Source organism: Salmo salar, chromosome ssa01 (assembly GCF_905237065.1).
Source record: "Salmo salar chromosome ssa01, Ssal_v3.1, whole genome shotgun sequence".
NCBI classification, from domain to species: domain Eukaryota; kingdom Metazoa; phylum Chordata; class Actinopteri; order Salmoniformes; family Salmonidae; genus Salmo; species Salmo salar.
In genome coordinates, this window is record NC_059442.1 from 31598951 (window position 1) to 31624720 (window position 25770).

At 42.5% G+C, this 25770-nt stretch overlaps 1 protein-coding gene across 18 annotated transcripts in view; it reads right to left on the reverse strand.

Annotated features, from left to right (window-relative positions):
* The window catches only part of kiaa1109 (KIAA1109 ortholog), a 136039-nt gene that overhangs the window by 92830 nt on the left and 17439 nt on the right, over nt 1–25770 (reverse strand). For all 18 annotated transcript variants that reach the window (XM_014191706.2, XM_014191736.2, XM_014191821.2 and 15 more), the window contains exons 4-20: nt 25655–25733; nt 25488–25552; nt 25055–25311; nt 24739–24932; nt 24518–24597; nt 24214–24361; nt 23936–24092; nt 23684–23762; nt 23426–23517; nt 23100–23217; nt 9277–9432; nt 9014–9111; nt 8706–8899; nt 4074–4180; nt 3768–3985; nt 3347–3565; nt 3048–3185 (exon numbers count right to left, since the gene is read on the reverse strand). In XM_014191706.2, the coding sequence (XP_014047181.2) occupies nt 3048–3185; nt 3347–3565; nt 3768–3985; nt 4074–4180; nt 8706–8899; nt 9014–9111; nt 9277–9432; nt 23100–23217; nt 23426–23517; nt 23684–23762; nt 23936–24092; nt 24214–24361; nt 24518–24597; nt 24739–24932; nt 25055–25311; nt 25488–25552; nt 25655–25733 (2399 nt within the window). The remainder of the gene's footprint in view (nt 1–3047; nt 3186–3346; nt 3566–3767; nt 3986–4073; nt 4181–8705; nt 8900–9013; nt 9112–9276; nt 9433–23099; nt 23218–23425; nt 23518–23683; nt 23763–23935; nt 24093–24213; nt 24362–24517; nt 24598–24738; nt 24933–25054; nt 25312–25487; nt 25553–25654; nt 25734–25770) is intronic.

A 25770-nucleotide genomic window follows, 5' to 3' on the forward strand; every position in this document is an offset into this window, starting at 1 on the left:
AGAGGAAGGCATTGATGCTATGGACTGGCCCGCCCGTTCCCCAGACCTGAATCCAATTGAGCACATCTGGGACATCATGTCTCGCTCCATCCACCAATGCCACGTTGCACCACAGATTGTCCAGGTGTTGGCGGATGCTGTAGTCCAGGTCTGGGAGGAGATCCCTCGCCACCTCATCAGGAGCATGCCCAGGCGTTGTAGGGAGGTCATACAGGCACGTGGAGGGCACACACACTACTGAGCCTCATTTTGACTTGTTTTAAGGACATTACATCAAAGTTGGATCAGCCTGTAGTGTGGTTTTCCACTTTAATTTTGAGTGTGACTCCAAATCCAGACCTCCATGGGTTGATAAATTGGATTTCCATTGATTTATTTTTTTGTGATTTTGTTGTCAGCACATTCAACTATGTAAAGAAAAAAGTATTTAATAAGATTATTTCTTTCATTCAGATCTAGGATGTGTTGTTTAAGTGTTCCCTTTATTTTTTTGAGAAGTATATTACATGAACTCAGACCTGGCTGATCTGTTGTTATTGTCTTCTGTGGAATTGATAACATTGTTGGACAGGTTTAAAACCTTCTTTTTCCCTAAAGTCAACCCTGAATGTTTAACAACTTGTGTGTTCATGCAAGTGTTAACCTTCAAGAACAAGATGGAATTGGCCTACTTAAACATTGGGAGCATTAATAGCTAGCAATACGCTGTGGTGTAAAGTACTTAAGTAAAAATACTTTAAGGTACTGCTTAAGTCGTTTTTTAGAACCAAAAAATGTGATCATATTACTCCAGTGCTAGCCTCCCTACACTGGCTTCCTGTTAAGGCAAGGGCTGATTTCAAGGTTTTACTGCTAACCTACAAAGCATTACATGGGCTTGCTCCTACCTATCTTTCCGATTTTGGCCCTGCCGTACATACCTACACGTACGCTACGGTCACAAGACGCGGGCCTCCAGCTCACAAGATGCGGGCCTCCAGCATAAAGCCCTGCCTCCAGCAAACAGCTGGAGGCAGGGCTTTCTCCTATAGAGCTCCATTTTTATGGAATAGTCTGCCTACCCATGTGAGAGACGCAGACTCAGTCTCAACCTTTAAGTCTTTACTGAAGACACATCTCTTCAGTAGGTCCTATGATTAAGTGTAGTCTGGCCCAGGGGTGTGAATGTGAACGGAAAGGCTGGAGCAACGAACCGCCCTTGCTGTCTCTGCCTGGCCGGTTTCCCCTCTTTCCACTGGGATTCTCTGCCTCTACCCCCATTATGGGGGCTGAGTCACTGGCTTACTGGTGTTCTTCCATGCCGTCCCTGGGAGGGGTGCGTCACTTGAGTGGGTTGAGTCACTGACGTGGTCTTCCTGTCTGGGTTGGCGCCCCCCCTTGGGCTGTGCCAGGGCGGAGATCTTTGTGGGCTATACTCGGCCTTGTCCCGGGATGGTATGTTGGTGGTTGGAGATATCCCTCCAGTGGTGTGGAGGCTGTGCTTTGGCAAAGTGGGTGGGGTTATATCCTACCTGTTTAGCTCTGTCCGGGGGTTTCATAGGATGGGGCCACAGTGTCTCCTGACCCCTCCTGTCTCAGCCTCCAGTATTTATGCTGCAGTAGTTTATGTGTCGGGGGGCTAGGGTCAGTCTGTTATATCTGGAGTATTTCTCCTGTCTTATCCGGTGTCCTGTGTGAATTTAAGTATGCTCTCTCTAATTCTCTCTTTCTCTTTCTTTCTTTCTTTCTTTCATTTGTTTCAATGTACTGGTAGGCACCTGCGGCTTATAGACATGTGCGGCTTATTACGGTACTTTTTACTCCATACATTTTCCTTGACACAAAAAAGTATGTTACATTTTGACAGGAAAATGGTCCAATTCACACACTTATCAAGAGAACATCCCTGGTCATTCATCCCTATTGCCTCTGATCTGGCGGACTCACTAAACACAAATGCTTTGTTTGTAAATTATGTTGGAGTGTGCCCCTGCTATCCGTCAATAAAAATAAAAAACGAGAAAATTGTTTTGCTTAATATAAGGAATTTGAAATGATTTATACATTTACTTTGACTTTGATATTTAAGTACATTTTAGCAATTCCAAAAAAAATTATTACTTAAGTATATTTAAAACCAAATACTTTTAGACTTTAACTCAAGTATTTTACTGGGTGACTTTTACTTGAGTCATTTTCTATTAAGGTATCTTTACTTTACTCAAGTATGACAATTGAGTACTTCTTCCACCACTGGCTATATTGTATGTCAGTGACTTTTGTGTTGTTTATGTTGAAAATACCATTAAAAAGTTCTGATGAAGATTATTTTGTGTTTATTTCTTACAATCAAAACAGATTGCCTATAAGTAGTTTTTGGCACATTTTAGCAAATTCAAAAATTGCGATTAATGCCATTATTTCTATTCCTTATTTTAATCGCATGACAGCGCTAGTAATAATAATAAACTTGTTGGAGCCTAAAGACAGATGGGATTAGCTTCCAATATGCATATACACGCATCACACAAACATCCAGACATTATGCATGCACATGTACATCTATCATACATCCATCACATGCATACAATCTTGTGAAAGCACAGAACAACCTTAGAATGGCTAGTTCCTACAGTTCGACAGTCAAATGGTAGTATTGTGCGATGTGCATTGATAATAGGTAAAAAGTGTCTATTTGATTCTTTGCAATTCAAATCTTCAGTTGATCCGCATTCACTGTACTCTCAAAACATTGAGCCACATACAACAAAAATGTTGCAGTCTATTATTCTCAGCGGAACTCAGTTCTGCAGGTCATTGCATGAGGGAAGAGATTACCAACCAGGGCATTTCAGGTAAATCTCTTAGCTCTGAGGCTCCAGTAATAACAAACCAATGGCTACTGCTAAGCATACAATCATAAACCATGTTCTGTGCAATGTCTACATCAATGCAGTGCTTTTAAATCCTTGTCAACATGAACAAGTGCACCCCTTGAAGTGAAAAGTGAGGGCTCTTGTATGAATGTATCACTAAAGCTCCTTTCCTTTTGATTATGATTGACTCACCTGGTAGTTGTCACTGATGAATATGTGAGCCGGTGAGAGCACAAGCTGGAGCATGGTCTCCTTGTAGCCCTTCTTCATCTCAAAACACAGCTTCTCTAGGAACCCCGAGGGGGCTTCAGGACTGTCACTGCCGCAGTGCTGTCCAGACACACATGGAGAGGAGTTACAAGAATGTCTGGGTTAAGGGGTATCTCCAGCACTGGTACAACTGGTACAAAGTGGTGCTGGGAGACCACATAATGTGTTAGTTGCTGATAAAGATTTCTGGTTGTTGCAGGGGTAGGTGGGGATGGACTTACCATGGGCAGGCGTCCGTGCACCTTGTAGAGGTTGATGAGGACGGTGATTTCCCAGGGGCGCAGGGCCAGGGGGTGGAGGGTGGCACCATCCCTCCCATCATCGTCCAGGCCCAGTGGAGACCAACCCAGGGTGGAGGAGGTGGACAGGGAGGACAGCACAGGGCTGGACACCGCCTCCTCAAAGTCTGTGTACATGTCGTCCTCACCAAAGTAGTTCTCCTACAGAAGGGGGAGAGGGATGTGTGGAGGGTTAAATCTTGTGACATTTTCTAACCAAAGGGCTGAATCCTTGATTTGAAGCATGTACACGTCACTCAAATGATTTCCTCAAATCTCGCATTTACCCTCCCTAGGGGGTTTCTGGATGAGGTCTATGAGTCTGCACAGTTTTCTGTGCTGTGTGTTGTCTCCCTGACTGTACCTTGATGGAGACGAGGGCCTTGAGCAGGGGCCCGTAGAGGATGATCTGGGAGTCGGGGGACATCTCTATCTCCACATGGAGCCTGTCAGGGGGCAGCTCAGAGGGATCTGTGGTCACCCTGCTGTTGGGGGCAGACCTGCGAGGTGGTGGCGGGTGGGGCACAGACGAGTGCTCAGGGGGGCGCAAGGACGACAACATGGCATCCTCCATCTCCGACACTGCAGGGACAGACAAACACTCACGTAGATGTACAGAGCAGGAACATATAAACACAAATGAAGTTAAACATCTTAGGAATCTGCTTACAGGACTGCTTGAGCTGTTTGTCTGCCTTCTGGGGGTAGATGGGGTGCCAGGTGTAATCAATGATGAGCAGGAAGTTTGGGACGGTCCAACAGTCCACCCAGCCAGCCCTGAAGCACAAGGAACAAACGGCATAGTGAAATGGTAATTACATAGTAATAATTATTTACGTGTTTGTTTCTTTGGGATACAGTGAAACAAGCTCCACATAGGGCTGTGGCTGTCATGAAACTGTGTGGTCTAAAGAAAATGTATTTCAGAAGAACAGAAAATTAGTTGGCCTACTGTATGTTATCTGGCTATGTGCCATCCCATAGGCTGTTGGCTTGTTCACTTAGCAGACAAGATCTGCCTATAAAGTCTCATGCCAATATTTTATAGGGTGAGTATTGGCAAAGTGAGACACTTTCTGAAAATGTGCTTTCCCAAACACCTTATAGAATCATCCCATTGTCTTAACCCCCAACATGATACCATTCTAAATAGCTTAAGAACTCTACTACACGATACAAAATAAAAAATAAATATTAAAAACAGGATGGATGACTTCTTCAAACACAAATTGTCCTGAGACTACTTTTTCAGTCAATACTGGCAAAGTGGGACAGGTCATTATTTATTGTAAAGAAGGATAAATTCATATTTTATTAATAAACTTCAATTAATCATACAAATGAAATGTATTAAAACATTCTTCAGGTATTTTTGTGTAACATTAAGAATAATAATTTATTGTTATTAATATTATTATTAATGTCACGTCTATTCCCGCTCCGGGCTCAACGTCACCAGTTTACTAACCACCGGTCCTGGCAACCCATCATGACGCAAACCTGGCGAGCCTCATCATGAGGCACACCTGGACTTCATCACTACCCTGATTATTTCCCCTTCATCTAGCACTCCCTAGCATCACTCTTCAGGTAGTATTTGTTCAGTTTTCATGTCTAGACGCTTCTCGTTTTGTAACTATCTATGTTTGTTATTATTAAACTCACCATCTGCTTCCTGACTCCCTGCGTCTCCATTACAGAATACTGTCTCAGAAATTATGGAAGCAGCAGATGACTACACCATCTTCCAGACGGTCGAGGAACATGGTCATCTACTCCACCAACATCACAACCAGCTGGCTCTACTGGGTACGACCATGAAGGAGGTCCTCCACGTTCTCCACCGCCTCGACACCACCAGCGAGGTTCTCCCTCCCACGGGTCGTCACAGTGAGCCAGTCCCCCAGCCTACCCAGCCGTCCGCCCAGGTCAGCGATGCCCGACGTTCCCTTCCGGAGAACTATGACTGTACTCCATTGAAATGCCGTGGCTTCCTACTCCAGTGCTCCCTCTATTTTACCTATCAGACGGGAGCCCCCACCACCGAGAGGTCCAAGGTTACCACGGTCATTTCCCTGCTGACCGGACGGCCTTTGGAGTGGGCTACGGACGTCTGGGAGAAAGGAGAGGATGAGTTGGGTTCCTATGAAAGGTTCATGGCTCTGTTCAGGGCGGTCTTCGACCATCCTCCAGAAGGCATAGGAGGTCGTCAGCGAGTCAAATACAGCAAAATAAACTTTTGTTGGCGAGGTAATATTTTTCGAAGCAAAATGCAGCTATGCTAGCTGATAGCAGATTAGGAAAAAATGTAATTAAACATTTGATCTTATTTAGAAAATGAAATTCTGTTAACCTGTTAGGGCTAGGGGGCAGTATTTACACGGCCGGATAAAAAACGTACCCGATTTCATCTGGTTATTACTACTGCCCAGAAACTAGAATATGCATATAATTATTGGCTTTGGATAGAAAACACCCTAAAGTTTCTAAAACTGTTTGAATGGTGTCTGTGAGTATAACAGAACTCATATGGCAGGCAAAAACCTGAGAAGATTCTGTACAGGAAGTGCCCTCTCTGACCATTCCTTGGGCTTCTTGACTCTTTTTATTGAAAACTTAGGATCTTTGCTGTAACGTGACACTTCCTACGGCTCCCATAGGCTCTCAGAACCCGGGAAAAAGCTGAATGACGTCTTTGCAGCCCCTGGCTGAAAAACATTAGCGCCTTTGGTAAGTGGTCTATCAGAGGACAATCTGACTGAGGCGCGTGCACGAGGCGACCCCATGTTTTTATTTTCTCTCTCTTTGTACTAAAACACAGATTCCCGGTCAGAATATTATCACTTTTTTATGAGAAAAATGGCATAAAAATTGATTTTAAACAGCGGTTGACATGCTTCGAAGTACGGTAATGGAATATTTTGAATTTTTTTGTCACGAAACGCGTCACCCTTCTTTACACTTCGGATAGTGTCTTGAACGCACGAACAAAACAGAGGATATTTGAACATAACTATGGATTATTTTGAACCAAACCAACATTTGTTATTGAAGTAGAAGTCCTGGGAGTGCATTCTGACGAAGAACAGCAAAGGTAATAACATTTTTCTTATAGTAAATCTGACTTTGGTGAGGGCTAAACTTGGTGGGTGTCTAAATAGCTACTTAGAATATTGCAAAATGTGCTTTCACCGAAAAGCTATTTTAAAATCGGACATAGCGAGTGCATAGAGGAGTTCTGTATCTATAATTCTTAAAATAATTGTTATGTTTTTTGTGAACGTTTATCGTGAGTAATTTAGTAAATTCACCGGAAGTTTGCGGGTATGCTAGTTCTGAACGTCACATGCTAATGTAAAAAGCTGGTTTTTGATATAAATATGAACTTGATTGAACAAAACATGCATGTATTGTATAACATAATGTCCTAGGATTGTCATCTGATGAAGATCATCAAAGGTTAGTGCTGCATTTAGCTGTGGTTTGGGTTTATGTGACATTATATGCTAGCTTGAGAAATGGGTGTCTGATTATTTCTGGCTGGGTACTCTGCTGACTGGGTACTCTGCTGACATAATCTAATGTTTTGCTTTCGTTGTAAAGCCTTTTTGAAATCGGACAGTGTGGTTAGATTAACGAGAGTCTTGTCTTTAAAATGGTGTAAAATAGTCATATGTTTGAGAAATTGAAGTAATAGCATTTCTAAGGTATTTGAATAACGCGCCAAGGGATTACACTGGCTGTTTTCTTAACCTCTCTGGGCTCGGTGGGACGATTTCGTCCCACCGAGCCCAGAGAGGTTAAGAAAACATGCATTTCATAATTCCCCCCCGTTTCGGAGCGAGAGTACGCGCATAAGAAGTGGCTCTGTGGACCGTAAAAGTGATCATTTGAAACAGGTCCTATACGCTAGATTTAAGAGTTATTTGTCAACTTTTGTTGTGAATAATAAAAACCTTAGAACCCCTTAGAAATCAAAAGATTGGCTGCATGATACGACTATAGGCTATTGATTTGAGAAAGTCGCAAAAAAGACTTGCGCTCTGTTCCTTGCCTCAGGCTGCACACTGTTCTCTCATGAAGTGATCATATTTTCACCCATCAGACTATTCTTAATTTAATCTTGTGTTTACTAATATGTCGATTTAGAATGGCCCATTATCAAATGGGCAGGAACAGGGGCAAGACAACAAAGACATGTCATCCGTATGCACTGGAATAGTGAATGGAGGCCACTTTCCCCCAGTACATTTTTAATTAATGCTGGGAAGGCTACTCCGGTAATTTTGCTGCACAACTGGTGATATTCCACCCAAACTCTGCATGCCAAAGGCTCTTCAACCCTGTTCCTGCAGCTACCCTGTGCTTAATTTGGGAAACCAAGCAAAATCTGTTCCGGAACATCAATAATAACATGTTTTCACAAAGAAAACATATTTCATTAAACTATTGACAGCCCCTCTGCGCGCTTGAGAAAGGAATTAAAGAGAGGGGAGACGGATACTCACAGAGGTGAGATATTCTGTAGCTAAGGTAATGTGTCAGCCTATTAATTATGAAAATATATTTTTTAAATCCCTATTACTATGCTATTCAAATACAATTTCACTAATTGTAGGTTAAATCTGAATTTGTTTAAATTTAGGCTAATGTACCAAAGATACTATCTTAAATCAGTATTTGTTTATTAAAAAAATTCTGCCATGTGTAATTTGCAGTAGGCTATGTATTGTATAAAGGCACAATCATTATTTTAATTCTGGTATTTTTTTCAGGCTTGGGCTCATATATAGGCCTATATTTATGCACAAGATCTAATATGCATATGGGTGGTTTGAATTAATCATCACCTTAGAAAGCGCTGTCCATTTTGTTGTTAGGCTTTGAAACAACATCCACAACAACCATGTTTTTCACTGTTTCAACCTGTTGTTGAACTTCTTTCTTCAAATTGATCAATCACAGTGAGGTGAGTTTTAAAAGAACATATTGTTTTGATAAGTGTTTGATGTGATTTTCAATTGCATTTGCATTGCTGTCTGAGTGGTTAGAGAGACAATAGAGCCCTGAGTATGAGGCCATTAGCACTCTGAGGATTGTTAGCTAGTTGGGTACTAGTAGTGCATATCCAAAGTACATAAGAGATTACTGTGTTTACTGTGGTTATGACTCACGACTGCTGGTGTGGCGGTAATACGATCACCGCAACAGCCCTAGCACCTCTACCACACAGTTTCCTAGTAAATGATGGCTAAATACTGGTGGAATACCGTTAATTAAAGTTTTAGTGGGTCTGACTCACTCTGCATGGGTGATGTTTCTCCAGCCGGACTTATTGAGTTTGGGAGGGCCGCCATGGCTCTGGCCCTGGCTCTCCCCAGGCATGCACATGTCAGGTGGCAACTTGCTGTTCTGGTAGTCCTTGGCCAGGGTGAGCAGTGGGTACCTGCTGGGGTGGCAGTCTGGCAGGGAGAGCCGCAAGTCTGTGTCTTCAGCCTGGGATTAACACAGAGACACAGACTTATACGTGCCCACATCAGAAAGTACTGTAAGGGTATTCCTTACATGAAATCATGAAAAATTCCATCTGCTATTAGCTACTGTACTCACCCTCAGACAGAACCTTGTATTGCAGGTGGTAGGGACATACTCATTAAAAGGTAACGTGAAATCAATGTTCAGAGTCTCCCCACAAGCAGCCAGATACACTGAAAGACAAAGGGTTATATAATATCAGTAAAAAGTTAATCATTTCGATTCTTATGTGCATCAAAAGTGCAGCCAAATTGTATATGTTCACTACATACAATGTTTAGTTCACTCCTTGCGAATTCTTGAGTTTGTTAATCATTTAATTCCAACAGCTGTCTCACCATTCTCCTGTTGCTTAGTGGAGCAGTCGATCCAGTTGTGCTGGTTGGCAGCCCAGAGCATCTCAAACTGGTGGAAGACAACCTTAAACTTCCAGGCGTAAGGGACAAAAGAGTAGATATCCGGGGCGCTGTCACTGGCCCAGTCCCCGATCAGGTCTAGAGACAGACAAGAGCGAACCAAAGAATGACATTTGGTGCAAGTGTCTACATTCAGCAGCATTTGATTCAGTACAATATGTGTACATCAAATGTCTATAGTGCAATTCCATGCCAAATAAGCCCAATACTTCTGATATTTCAGATTATTCTAGCAATTTTCAAACTTAATTGGAAGGAAGATTGTTTGACATGGTTTTTACATTTGTATCAACAAAAAATGTCATGATGAAAGTGGCCATTTAATGCCCTTTTTAAACCTAGACATACCTACTGTAAGACCCTATGCTCTGTAAACCGTGCATGATAGACATCTTGGTGTCATTATACTCCTTATAGTGTGCTCCAAAATATGGGGTGTCTTGATCCTGAAATAAAATATTTCACATTAATTTATCCAACATAACATATTTTATAACTACCCTTGTAGATTTAGCTTATTTTAAGACACTGTTTGTCACAATATACTCTACAACTACATCATATTTCAGTGTATCTTTCAGTGTATCCAGAGTATGCTCTTTCCTAATTCTGAAGGTATGATCAATTGATGAGCACCACCAACACAGTGAATGGGGAAAATGGATTCAAAGGTAACTCCCTCTGCTGGTGACTTGCTGAATGTGCAATCCTAAAGGACGGCTGTGATTGGTTAATTACCTATACATTTCTGTATAAAATGAGTCATATCAGAGAAACTTCTCCGCTAGACATTATTTGGGGTGTTTTTTCAGTCTCCCTACACAATTATGAGAGGATGTTTCAGACATAATTATGCACTATGGCTGTATTTGTATTTATTTTTCGCACCTGCAGAATTCATCCAATGACGTCATTGGTTAATTGAGCCTGCTCTCTTCCTAGAGCTGGCCGCCAAAACAAACTGAGCACTCCGCTTGGAGTTTAACAAAAGGCACCTAAAGGACTCTCAGACCATGAGAAAAGATTCTCAAAATGTATTTTACAATTGTTCTCTTTTAGTTTGTTTTTAATCCCATCAACCCTAATCTACCATTTTGTTAAAACATGTATACTTGCCAACACACACACACACAAACACACACACACACACACACACACATCCAGTCAAAAGTTTGGGGACACACCTACTCATTGAAAGGTTTTTATTTTTACTATTTTCTACATTGTAGAATAATAGTGAAGACAAACTATGAAATAACACTTGGAATCATTTTGTAACCAAAAAAAGTGTTTAATTTTTTATTCTTCAAAGTAACCACCCTTTGCCTTGATGACAGCTTTGCACACTCTTGGCATTCTCTCAACCAGCTTCACCTGGAAAGCTTTCCAACAGTCTTGAAGGAGTTCCCACATATGAAAAACAAATGATTGTCCCACTAAGTGCAAACCAGATGGGATAGCATGTCGCTGCAGAATGCTGTGGTAGCCATGGTGGTCAAGTGTGCCTTGAATTCTAAATAAATCACTGACAGTGTCACCAGCAAAGCAACCCCACACCATCACACCTCCTCCTCCATGCTTCACGATGGGAACCACCAGGGCGGCAGGTAGCCTAGTGGTTAGAGCGCGGACTAGTAACCGAAAGGTTGCAAGATTGAATCCCCGAGCTGACAAGGTAAAAATCTGTCGTTCTGCCCCTGAACGAGGCAGTTAACCCATTGTTCCTAGGCCGTCATTGTAAATAAGATTTTTATTTTTAAACACACGAGATCATCCGATCACCTACAATGCGTCTCAAAAAGACACGGTGGTTGGAACCAAAAATCTCACATTTGGACTCATCAGGACAGATTTAAACCTAATATCCATTGCTCGTGTTTCTTGGCCCAAGCAAGTTTCTTCTCCTTATTGGTGTCCTTTAGTAGTGGTTTCTTTGCAATTCGACCATGAAGGCCTGATTTCAAGCAGTCTCCTCTGAACAGTTGATGTTGAGATGTGTCTGTTACTTGAACTCCGTGAAGCATTTATTTGGGTTGCATATTCTGAGGCTGGTAACTCTAATGAACTTATCCTCTACACCTGAGGTAACTCTGGGTCTTCCCAGAGCGGTGGCAGTCCTCATGAGAGCCAGTTTCATCAAAGCGCTTGATGGTTTTTGCAACTGCACTCGAAGAAACTTTCAAAGTGCTTGACATTTTTCCGGGTTGACTGACCATGTCTTAAAGTACTGATGGACTGTCGTTTCTCTTTGCTTATTTGAGCTGTTCTTGCCCTAATATGGACTTGGTCTTTACCAAAAAGGGATATTTTCTGTATACCACCCCTACCTTGTCACAACACAACTGATTGGCACAAACGTACTAGGGAAAGAAATTGCACAAATTAACTTGTAACAAGGCACACCTGTTAATTGAAATGCAATGCAGTGACTACCTCATGAAGCTGGTTGAGAGAATGCCAAGAGTGTGCAAAGCTGTCATCAAGGCAAAGGGTGGCTACTTTGAAGAATGTCAAATATATTTTGATTTAACACTTTTTTGGTTACTAAATGATTTCATATGTGTTATTTCATAGTTTAGGTATTCACTATTATTCTACAATGTAGAAAATAGTAAAAATAGAAACCCTGGAATGAGTAGGTGTGTCCAAACTTGACTGGTACTGTATGTACACACACACACACACACACACACACACACACACACACACACACACACACACACACACACACACACACACACACACACACACACACACACACACACACACACACACACACACACACGTTTGCAAAAAATGTAAAAACAAATTTGAGTGAAAAGCCACATACCAACATGGTTGCTTGCTTTCTTGAGTAAATGCAGGTGTTTAAGCCTACCTCAGTGCTTTCTGTGGAGGGGGAGCAGCCAGCGGAATATACAGAGTGTAGGCGTTGGTAATCTTCTCTAGTTCTGCCATGATTGGCTCAGTGTTCTGTCACTCATGGGGACACTATGTCACCACAGAATCTACAGGGAGAGCTTGGCAGTTCAAGCCCCCTTGGGTGCTGTGATAGATTTACGTTAAAAGTGCCCATCCAAGAAGGCTCAAGGTCATTGTTCACAGATAAAATGACATCAAATCAAGTCATCTACCATAGCTTTGATTGGACTGATCTTGTCAACATCATATTAGCCAAAATCTTAGCTAGCAAGCTAGACAAGCAGTCATCAAGAATCACGTCAACAATCTACTGGCAAATCCTTGTCATATGAAGATACTTTTTTAATCTATAATTTATCGGAGCTAATCGGCCATTGGACAAACATTACACAACATGTCGGAAATCGGAACTTCAACAATGATTGTTTGGACGGAATGAGTGGTTAACGCAAGCGTTGCAAAGCAATCACTATTTTGCATCCCCTGCCTGCTATTCGGTGAAGGGTGTGTGGTCCAAGTCTTGGTTTAAGGATTTAAAATATATGTCTGAAAGGGTCTCTTTTCCAAAAGGATAAATATTCACACGCAACACCGTGGGACAGAAAAGGTTGAATACATTTGCCATGCTGTCAATCCAGCATGACTTCTGCTACGTTCAAAACAACTGGAAACTCTGAACTGGCAAATCTCAGACTTCAGCGAGTTCAAGAGAACTGGGAACTCTGAAAAAAAACTAGCTCCCGACTGGGAAAATACATTTTGAACATTCCAAAGTCGGGAACTCTGGCTTCTTTCCAGAGCTCTGACCTGAAGATCACTGACGTCATGATTCAACCTTGTTTTTTTCCGAGTTCCCAGGTGTCTTGAAAGCACAATAAATCCAGAGAATGCCAGGCGCACACTACTACACGCAAGCATAATTTACAAACAAAGCATTTGTGTTTAGTGAGTCCGCCAGATCAGAGGCAAAGGAATGACCTGGGAGGTTCTCTTAATAAGTTAATGAATTTGACCATTTTCCTGCCCTGCTAAGCATTGAAAATGTAACGAGTACATTTGGGGGTCAGGGAAAATGTATGGAGTAAAATGTACTTTTTCTTTAGTAATGTAGTGAAGTAAAAGTAGTCAAAAATATAAATAGTAAAGTACAGATAACCCCCCCAAAAAACAACTTAAGTAGTACTTTAAAGTATTTTTACTTAAGTACTTTAACCAATGGTTCAAGTGAGCACAGCACAACGGTGAGTCCAAAAATGTATTGCATGTTGCTGCATAAATTATGTAATATGCCAGGGAGATATGTATACAGTAGCTAAGAAAGTAAGTGTATGTTGTGTAGTAAGCTGTTAGTATCCCATGTGCCTCACCCTAATAATTTAGTCTATTTTCCCTCTTAATTTCACCTACTGTCCTGAGTTGGTGGTGCACATGTTGCCTATAGCCTGTTTAAGATAAATGTAATCACTGAATATTGTAAGAGCTTTCGTTGTCTGCTTATTAAATGTATCCTACGTTCTGACTTGGTGTACAGGGAGAATACTGTAAGAAAGGCCCATGTCCTGAATTCTGTAGCTGTACATTTCAAAAGTGCTGAACAAAGTTATTGACTACGTCCGGCTTAGCTCTCTCATTGTTGACTTAATAGAAATTATGGCTTGCCACATATCTGCTCATCGTTCCCTTATGCCATAGATTGTACATCTCAATTGTTACTGGTCTGTAACCAATGTTTGCCAGTGACAGTCTTCCCATTCAAATATTTGTTTTCAACAAAAAGTTCAGTAATAGACTCATGTAATTCCAGTTGATATTGCAAGGGTTGTTTTGTTTGCGCAATGCGCTGTCAATGTGTCAGTATATTGTGTATATAAGTGAATCCTCATGATTGTATTTCCTTCCTTTTTAGACCACAAAGGCCTAATGAAAAAAATCAAATGGTAGGCTAACCGAGTGTGTCTTGCTCTTCCCCTCTCTCTCCTTAAAGAAGAGTAAAGTTAAGGCCTCTACATCTTGCTGAATTTATCTGAACTAACATCCATCTGAATTTCTGTCGGTGTCCATTTTGAAAGTGCTGAACAAATAGGCCTACCTCGTTTTCTTGCACTTACTTATACTTAGAGCGTGTTAATGATAAGAATAAACATTATGACTTACACAAATCCACAAGGAGTCAGTAGTAACCATATTTGTTTAAGCAAGTCAGCCATATCAGCTATGGTTTTTAAAAAGGCAGTAAATGAGGCTGAATGAACTGTTTCACTGTCAAACAAGCCTCCGCTGATAGCCAGGTGTAGCGGTGGTAAGGATTCACTCCATGGTGCTGAAAGGAAAGCTCTGTCGTTTGTCAAAAGTCATAGTCAAATCAAAATCAACCGAATACAACAGGTGTAGCCTTTAACGCTTTCTTGAATGGCATTGTTGGTTAAAAAAATATTTACAACAAAGTAAAAAAATTAAATACAAATAAAAAGTAATACTATATACAAGGGGTACCGGTACCGAGTCAATGTGCGGGGGTACAGGTTAATCAAGGTAATTTGTACATGTAGGTAGGAGTGAAGTGACTATGCATAGATAATAAACAGCGAGTAGCAGCAGTTTAAAAACAAGGGGGGGGGGGGGGGGTTGTGTCAATGTAAATAGTCCGGGTGGACATTTGATTAATTGTTCAGCAGTCTCATTGGTTGGGGGTAGAAGCTGGAGCCTTTTGGTCCTAGACTTGGCGCTCTGGTACCCCTTGCCGTGCGGTTGCAGAGAGAATAGATTTGTAGACTTGTTTACGTGCTGCTGTGCGGTTTGTTGCTAAACTTACTTTGCTACCTGCCAACTTTACGGTTTTGACTTTTAATTACCGTTTTATATTTTAATTTTTTCCCCCTCGCTCTACTTTTTTCATTCAACTCTTTCACCCCGGACGCTTTATCTGGACGTGGTTCGTCAGGACCTCCACCAGCCGAAGCTAAGTAGTAACATTAACATTATGCCTTCTAATTGCAGTCGCTGTACTCATAATATGCCTTATGGCGAGGATAGCTGTGTTGCAAGCCCAGCTTCAGACGCAATCGTTAGGCAAGGGTAATTTAAGTGTAGGAAGAGGTTGTGCCACCAATAAGTACAGATAGTAGTATAAACCCCCTCGCACAGTCCCCGCAGCCGGACAATTTTCTCATGGCTTCTGGAAAGAACTACTGTAGGAATGCTCAACCGGTGTCGCTCATTCAGCCGACAAACTTTCAACCGGTTCTCCCCATTAAGCAACGGGTCGGAGTCAGAGGCCGAGCCTTCTCTGGTCTCTCCTCCTCCCGTTACGGGGTCTGAGACGCCGAAGCCTCCGACCATTAGCTCTGACAAATTGAAAACCCTAGTCATTGGCAACTCCATTACCCGCAGTATTAGACTTAAGGCGAATCATCCAGCAATCATACACTGTTTACCAGGGGGCAGGGCTACCAACGTTAAGGCTAATATGAAGATGGTGCTGGCTAAGGCTAAAACTGGCGAGTGTAGAGAGTATAGGGATATTGTTATCCACGTTGGCACCAACGATGTTTGGATGAAACAGTCAGAGGTCACCAAGCGCAACATAGCTTCAGCGTATAAATCAGCTAGAAAGATGTGTCGGCATCGTAATTGTCTCTGGCCCCCTCCCAGTTAGGGGAAGTGATGAGCTCTACAGCAGAGTCTCACAACTCAATTGCTGGTTGAAAACTGTTGTTTTCTGCCCCTCCAAAATATAGAATTTGTAGAAAATTGGCCCTCTTTCTGGGACTCACCCACAAACAGGACCAAGCCTGGCCTACTGAGGAGTGACGGACTCCATCCTAACTGGAGGGGTGCTCTCATCTTATCTACGAACATAGACAGGGCTCTAATTCCCCTAGCTCCACAATGAGATAGCCAGCCTGCCAGCTTAGTGTAGTCAGCTCAGCTATCCCCATTGAGACCGTGTCTGTGCCTCAACCTAGGTTGGGCAAAACTAAACATGGCGGCGTTCGTTTTAGCAATCGCACTGGAATAAATACCTCCTCCATTCCTGTCATTATTGAAAGAGATTGTCATGTCTCACATCTCAAAATAGGGCTACTTAATGTTAGATCCCTCACTTCCAAGGCAGTTATAGTAAATGAACTAATCACTGATAATAGCAAAAGGCGGAGGTGTTGCTAACATTTACAATAGCACATTTCAATTTATAAAACTATATATACTGCGTTTTAGTCTTTTGAGCTTCTAGTCATGAAATCTATGCAGCCTACTCAATCACTTTTTATAGCTACTGTTTACGGGCCATATACAGCGTTCCTCACTGAGTTCCCTGAATTCCTATTGGACCTTGTAGTCATGGCAGATAATATTCACATTTTTGGTGACTTTAATATTAACATGGAAAAGTCCACAGACCCACTCCAAAAGGCTTTCGGAGCCACCATCGACTCAGTGGGTTTTGTCCAACATGCCTCCGGACCTACTCACTGCCACAGTCATACTCTGGACCTAGTTTTGTCCCATGGAATAAATGTTGTGGATCTTAATGTTTTTCCTCATAATCCTGGACTATCGGACCACCATTTTATTAAGTTTACAATCACAACAAATAATTTGCTCAGACCCCAACCAAGGATCATCAAAAGCTGTGCTATAAATTCTCAGACAACCCAAAGATTCCTAGATGCCCTTCCAGACTCCCTCCACCTACCCAAGGACGTCAGAGTACAAAAATCAGTTAACCACCTAACCACCAATTGAACCTTGCGTAATACCCTAGATGCAGTCGCACCCCTAAAAACAAAAAACATTTGTCATAAGAAACTAGCTCCCTGGTATACAAAAAATACCCGAGCTCTGAAGCAAGCTTCCAGAAAATTGGAACGGAAATGGCGCTACACCAAACTGGAAGTCTTCCGACTAGCTTGGAAAGACAGCACCGTGCAGTATCGAAGAGCACTCACTGCTGCTCGATCATCCTATTTTCCAACTTAATTGAGGAAAATAAGAACAAACCAAAATTTATTTTTAATACTTTTCGGAAAGGTAACTAAAAAGCAGCATTCCCCAAGAGAGGATGGCTTTCACTTCAGAAGTGATAAATTCATGAACTTTGACGAAAAGATCATGATCATTGGAAGGCAAATTACGGACTCCTCTTTAAATCTGCGTATTCCTCTAAAGCTCAGTTGTCCTGAGTCTGCACAACACTGCCAGAACCTAGGATCAAGGGAGACACTCAAGTTTTTTAATACTATATTTCTTGACACATTGATGAAAATAATCTTTGCCTCTAAACTGTCAAGCTGCATACTGGACCCTATTCCAGCTAAACTACTGAAAGAGCTGCTTCCTGTGCTTGGCCCTCCTATGTTGAACATAATAAACGGCTCTCTATCCACCGGATGTATACCAAATTCACTAAAAGTGGCAGTAATAAAACCTCTCTTGAAAAAGCCAAACCTTGACCCAGAAAAAATATTTAAAAAAATAAAAAATGTAAAAAAATTAAATCGGCCTATATCGAATCTCCCATTCCTCTCAAATTGTTTTTTGAAAAAGCTGTTGTGCAGCAACTCACTGTCTTCCTGAAGACAAACAATATATACAAAATGCTTCAGTCTGGTTTTAGAACCCATCATAGCACTGAGACTGCACTTGTGAAGGTCGTAAATGACCTTTTAATGGCGTCACAGCGAGGCTCTGCATCTGTCCTCGTGCCCCTAGATCTTAGTGCTGCTTTTGATACCATTCTTCTGGAGAGATTGGAAACCCAAATTGGTCTACATGGACAACTTCTGGCCTGGTTTAGATCTTATCTGTCGGAAAGATATAATTTTGTCTCTGTAGATGGTTTGTCCTCTGACAAATAAACTGTAAATTTGTGTTCCTCAAGGTTCCATTTTAGGACCACTATTGTTTTCACTATATATTTTACCTCTTGTGATGTCATTTGGAAACATAAATGTTAACTTTCACTGCTATGCGGACGACACACAGCTGTACATTTCGGTGAAGCCCCAAAATTGCCCTCCCTGGAAGCCTGTGTTTCAGACATAAGGAAGTGGATGGCGGCAAATGTTATACTTTTAAATTCGGACAAAACAGAGATGCTAGTTCTAGGTCCCAAGAAACAAAGAGATCTTCTGTTGAATCTGACAATTAATCTTGATGGTTGTACAGTCGTCTCAAATAAAACTGTGAAGGACCTCGGCGTTACTCTGGACCCTGATCTCTCTTATGACGAACATATCAAGACAGTTTCAAGGACAGCTTTTTCCCATCGACGTAACATTGCAAAAATCAGAAACTTTCTGTCCAAAACTGATGCAGAAAAATGTATCCATGCTTTTGTCACTTCTAGGTTAGACTACCGCAATGCTCTACTTTCTGGCTACCCGGATAAAGCACAAAATAAACTTAAGTTAATGCTAAACACGGCTGCTAGAATCTTGACTAGAACCAAAAAATGTTATCATATTACCCCAGTGCTAGCCTCTCTAAACTGGCTTCCTGTTAAGGCTATGGCTGATTTCAAGGTTTTACTGTTTGGCCCTGTCCGGGGGTACCGTCAGACAGGGCCACAGTGTATCTTGACCCCTCCTGTCTCAACCACCTTTGTGTCGGGGGGCTAGGGTCAGTCTGTTATATCTGGAGTATTTCTCCTGTCTTATCCGGTGTCCTGTGTGAATTTAAGTATGCTCTCTCTAATTATTTTTCCCTCTTTCTCTCTCTCGGAGGACCTGAGCCCTAAGACCATGCCTCAGGACAACCTGGCCTGATGACTCCATGCTGTCCCGAGTCCACCTGGTCGTGCTGCTGCTCCAGTTTCAACTGTTCTGCTTGCGGCTATGGAACCCTGACCTGTTCACTGGATGTGCTACCTTGTCCCAGACCTGCTGTTTTCAACTCTCTAGAGAGAGCAAGAGCGGTACAGATTCGCTGAATGATCAGCTATGAAAAGCCAACTGACATTTACTCCTGAGGTGCTGACCTGTTCCACCCTCTACACCCACTGTGACGATTATTATTTGACCCTGCTGATCATCAATGAACATTTGAACATCTTGGCCATGTTCTGTTATAATCTCCACCCGGCACAGCCAGAAGAGGACTGGCCACCCCTCATAGCCTGGTTCCTCTCTAGGTTACGGCCTTTCTAGGGAGTTTTTCCTAGCCACCGTGCTTCTACGCCTGCATTGCTTGCTGTTTGGGGTTTTAGGCTGGGTTTCTGTACAGCACTTTGAGATATCAGCTGATGTAAGAAGGGCTATATAAATACATTTGATTTGATCCTACAGACTAACCCTGCTACTGATGACTAACCTTGACAAACCCAGCCTAAAACCCCAAACAGCAAGCAATGCAGGTGTAGAAGCACGGTGGCTAGGAAAAACTCCCTAGAAAGGCCAAAACCTAGGAAGAAACCTAGAGAGGAACCAGGCTATGAGGGGTGGCCAGTCCTCTTCTGGCTGTGCCGGGTGGACACTCAGTAGTCAGTGATTAACCAACATTTTACTACTTTTCCCCCACCAATACACACACAATGCAACAAACTACACCCACCCATCCCTCATGTCAATAGATCATGCATATTAACCTTTACACACCCACCCCCAACAGACACCAGTCAGTCAACCACACCATCCCCTCCTTTGCTCAAATTTAGACTTCAAGCCCTGCATGAACAATAATACAGAGAACTACAGTAGAAGTTGTAGCCTCATTGTAAACACACCAACTATGACAAGACACGGACCATGTTTATGCCTAGCTCCAGTATATTTATTTGCTCATCATGGAGTCATGGAAAGATTTAAGTTAGATTTTTGGAGACTTACACTAGCTCCTGGTGCTGATATCTTTGCAGATGTTGATGGGATCGGACTCTAAATAGAACACAGTCAAGTTAGCCTCTGCGGAAGTTCTTTATCTAGCTAATGGTTCGCTTACATAACCTAAGAAAGCTGACGTTAGCTTGCAACGTTAAATCACATTGCCAGATAGCAGCAGCCTAATTACAATGATGCTTTGGAATGTATGGCCAGCATATTATGAAAGCTAGCTAGCTATCTAGATTTTGGTTTAGATAAACAAATTTGTTTGCTAACCAGTTAGCTTGGTAACATTAGCTGCGTTACCTCAGCTTGACTTCTTTTCACGGGTGACGTTGGGCTGTTCGGTTAGCTCCCTCTTTGAAGTGAAGGGGAAATCGATAGAATAGCATCACTTTCAACGTTCGACGACATGGTAACCCCATCAGTTGAGACTTCAGTTCCGTCAGAAATCCTCTGGCTGAAAGTGCTGGCTACAAAACAGATATTTCTATATTTCTCACACCTCCACGGGCGGTCCTGGACATTCTGAAATCCCTAGGAATTCTGGACATTGTGGTTTGCTTACAACCAGGCAATGTAGCTGGCCCGTTTCTACCCGTGAGATGCAAAAACACTCGTATTCGCGTGTAGTGAGGTAATAAATATTTATTATTAATAAATATTAATGGAGATAGTGCCTTCGGAAAGGATTCAGACCAATTGACTTTTTCCTCATTTTATTACACTACAGCCTTATTCAAAAATGTATTTAAAAAAAAAATCTCATCAATCTACACACAATACCCCATAATGACAAAGCACAAACAGGTTTTTAGAAATTTTTGCAAATGTATAAATATCACATTTACATAAGTATTCAGACCCTTCACTCAGTACTTTGTTGAAGCACCTCTGGCAGCAATTACAGCATTGAGTCTTCTTGAGTATGATGCTACAAGCTTGGTACACCTGCATTTGGGGTGTTTCTCCCATTCTTCTCTTCAGATCCTGAAGCTCTGTCAGGTTGGATGGGAAGCATTGCTGCACAGCATTTTTCAGGTCTCTCCAGAGATGTTTCGATCGGGTTCAAGTCCGGGCTCTTGCTAGGTCACTCAAGTACATTCAGAGACTTGTCCCAAAGCCACTCCTGTGTTGTCTTGGCTGAGAGCTTAGGGTCGTTGTCCTGTAGAAGGGGAACCTTCGCCCCAGTCTAAGGTCTCTGGAGCAGGTTTTCATGAAGGATCTCTTTGTACTTTGCCTCGATCCTAACTCGTCTCCCAGTCCCTGCCGCTGAAAAACATCCCCACGGCATGATGCTGCCACCCATGCTTCACCGTAGGGATGGTGCCTGGTTTCCTCCAGACGTGATGCTTGGCATTCAGACCAAAGAGTTCAATCTTGGTTTCATCAGACCAGAGAATCTTGTTTCTCATGGTCATAGAGTCTTAAGGTGCCTTTTGGCAAACTCTAAGAGAGCTGTCATGTGCCTTTTAGTGAGGAGTGGCTTCCGTCTGGCCAATTAGGCTTTTATGGTAGAATGGCCAGATGGAAGCCACTCCTCACTAAAAGGCACATGCTGCCACCACCATGTGTCTTTTGGCAAACTCCAAGCGGGCTGTCGTGTGCCTTTTAAGTGAGGAGAGGTTTCCGTCTGGCCACTGGTGAGCTGCAGAGATGGTTGTCCTTCTGGAAGTTTCTCCCATCACCACAGAGGAACTACAGAGCTCTGTCAGAGTGACCATCAGTTTCTTGATCACCTTCCTGACCAAGGCCCTTCTCCCGATTGTTCAGTTTGGCCGGGCGGCCAGCTCTAGTAAGACTTTTGGCGGTTCCAAACTTCTTCCATTTAAGAATAATGGAGGCCACTGTGTTTTTGGGGACCTTCAATGCTGCAGAAATGTTTTAGTACCCTTCTCCAGATCTGTGCCGACACAATCCTGTCTCAGAGCTCTACAGACAATTCCTTCGACCTCATGTGGGACCTTATATAGACAGGTGTGTGCCCTTCCAAATCATGTCCAATCAATTGAATTTACCACAGGTGGACTCCAATCAAGTTGTAGAAAAATCTCAAGGAAGATCAATGGAATTAGGATGCACCTGAGCTCAATTTCAAGTCTCATAGCAAAGGGTCTGAATACTTATGTAAATAAGTTCTGTTTTTTGTTTTAATACATATCTAAACATTTCCAAAAAAACTGCTTTCACTTTGTCATTATGGGGTATTGTGTGTAGATTGCTGAGGATTTTGTTTTATTTAATACATTTTAGAATAAGGCTGTAACGTAACAACATGTGGAAACCGTCAAGGGGTCTGAATACCTATAGGTAGCCTAGTGGGGCGGCAGAAAGCCTAGTGGTTAGAGTGTTGGGCCAGTAACCAAAAGGTTGCTAGATCGAATCCCAGAGCTGTTAAGGTAAAAATCTGTCGTTCTGCCCCTGAACAAGGCAGTTAACCCACTGTTCCTAGACCGTCATTGTAAATAAGAATTTGTTCTTAACTAACTTGCCTAGTTAAAAAAAATAATAATAATACCTTCCGAAGGCACTGTATATAGTGAAATAAAGCAGCGGTGAAATTTCCCTTTAAAAGTACCAGAGAGCCCACTCTGGAAATGTTACGTGTTTGAAGAGTATATTGTTACAAACAATGTCTAAAAATAAGCTAAATCAAAAAGTGCCATTTTGAGAGATTTTTAAAAAAATATATTGAATAAATTAAAGTCAGAATTTTTATTTCAGAATCTAGACATACTCTATATTTGAGAGAACAATAACACCAAGATGTTGTCTGTATCCTGTACGGTTCACAGATCATAGGGTCTTACAGGAGGCATGTATAGCTCTAAAAAGAGAATAAAATGGCCACTTAGTGATACAAATGTAAAAAGCATGTCAAAAATCCTTGCTCCCAAAGAAGTAACTATGTGAGAATTGCCAGAAAAATCTCAGATACCACAAATACTTTCAGACTAAGCTGGTGTGGAATCGCCCTATAAACTGATTGAGAGAAGGTCTTACCTGTGAAGAAGATTTTCTGGGCGTAAATAAAGTGATAGGTGGCCTTGTACACCTCTATCTCACAGTTCCAGGACTGGGGCATGTTCCACACACTGGGATAGCTGGCAATCACATGGAACTAAGGGGAGAAGTGTTAGAGGCAACACGCTTTCATGTTCACAAGGAGGTGCACTAACACACCTGATTTAACTCATCAAGGGCTTGGTAATTCATTTGTACACAGTTGTTTTGATTCAATCACTCATTAAAAAAACATGTAATGGAAACTCTGGATATGGCTTGTGGCTGAATAGGACCCCTGCAGATTCCTACTGTGCTGTACTTACAGCCAGCATCTCAGCCTCCAGCAGAGTCCTGTACTGCATGCTGGTGGTGGTGTCTACATGGAGCAGCTGGCCTTTGATGGTGGGAGAGTAGCCTGGGGAGAGAGGATCAAACAAATGCTCACAGTTGAAGTATGGTGATGGTAATATTGTCATGATTAATGCATGATTTCATGGCATCGCACCGGCGTCTTACCCTGTAACCATTGACACAGACATCCACTTTCTTCTAACCTCAGTTCTTTCTCACTGTCCACTCACCAGTCTCCCCCACAGTCATGGGGATGTTCACTTCCAGGTAAGAGCCTGCTCCGACATTCACATGGATGGCATTGGTTTCCTAAGAGCAGGAAAATCAATAGATCACATATTGAGAGAAACACATGATCCCATTGTGGAATGGATTATAACAGTTTAGAGCTACTTAGATCTGTCATTATCTAATACTAACAAAAAAAGAGACAGAATAGAAGAGGAGAGAAACAGAGAGTGAGAAGTCTGCTCTCCTGGTACCCTGTTTTTGGTGAAGAGCAGGTCTATGGTTGCGTCTGCGATAATGTTCATGCGGAGTTCAAAGGCCAGAATCTGTCTGGGTTTGCCGGGCTGAGCGACCTCCGTAACACCCATGGACTGGTAGTCTGCCGGTAGGAAGAACTTCCACAGGCAATCCCTGCTTACAGAAATATAACCCTTAGTCATTCTATTTTTATGGTTTCTGCACACAGGAGAGAATGCTGAGTCTGGTGAACAGCGAATTAGATTTTATGTATAGTAGTATTGTGTGTGTGTACCTCTGCCTGTCCGCCCAGGGCCCGTAGTTGAAGTCAGTTCCTTTCCCACAGACTATGTCCAGACCCCAGCAGGGAGGCAGATCCTGCAGTTTGGTTCCTTCTCCACATAGCTCTGGATCCCCACTCTCCTGCTCCTCTGGGACCAGGCCTGATAACACACACACACACAAACATAAATAGTCATACCAAAACACAAGAACATTCATGAAACCACGTCATACCCAAATCCATGTAGAAACAGTGACAATACACCCATATCTTACACGATTCATCATGACCAGAGTTCTACATACTATGGTCGTACCTGGTTCATCCTGGTAATAGTAGATGTCCACATCATTGGACTGCATGACCACAAACCCTTCTCCCATCAGTCTGGGTGGCCTATAGAGGAGAACACAGAATCTCAGAATACTGCTATATCATTAATGTGGCTCCTAAGATGTTAAACACTTCTCGTTTTGCATGCTCGTGTGACTGGGGTCAGGGGTTAACTGTTCGGGATTAGATCGAAGGTCAACTCACTCATCGTTCTGCATGCCCAGGTAGCGTGGGCTGGGTACTAGCATGACGCGGACATTCTCCAGAGAGCCCTTGACAATGTGCATGTATTGGTCTAGGTGGCTGGACGGGGGCTTGGTGGCGTAAGTCAGGAAGGCATCCTCAAAGTTCACACATATCGTCTGGGGGAGGTGGTGGTTCCCGAATGCCAAGCGACCCTGGAGAAATACACACAGAGGTGATGATGAGAATTTTACATATGTGCACTTTCATAGAACCTAACCATTGACTTGTGTGTGGGCGTGATGTCTCATATGTAGCTAAGCTAACGGCAACTCACAGTGCTGATGTTGACTTTGATGACGGGGATGAGGGATCTCCAAGATGACGATGGGTCTGGAGTCTCTCCTTTGATGTTAACACTGTCCAGGCTCTTTTCTCGTTCCTCTCTTTCCCTTTCCTCGTCTTTTTTGGGCGGTATGAGGGTGGGGTCCAACCCAAAGGTCTCCTCTAGACGTGCATAGAGGTCTGTCCGGTTGTAAACGTGGAACTCAAATCCATTTACGGTCACGTAGAGCCTGGTCTCAGCTTTGGGGTCTGGAGAAGACAAGAACAAGGTCATCTGTAACTTTGGTCAAGAATGGTCAAGAATCATGGAGAAGAGTACTCCTGAGTACAAGCAATTTGAGTTTCCTGTGGCATCCCGCCACTCCTACACCTATAGACTTGTTATCCAAATCCAAACCATTATGTCTCTCCTACAGTCCACTCACCATGCTGTTTCTGCTTAGGGTTATACATTTTCCACCAACGGAATATAAAGAAACCATCTTGTATTCTGTAACACAAAATACATTAAGTATAATAAAATAGTATTAGAATATAAGCATGTATTATATAGAAAGCAGAATACACAACAGAATAGTGTAAAAGTAAGCACCTGATGGACATGTCTTTGTTGATGAAGTACACATCCCTGAACATGACCTTCCCCGACAGCACCGAGAAAGAGAAGGAGCCTGTGGAGAGAAAAGACAGACAGTGATGCTAAAATTC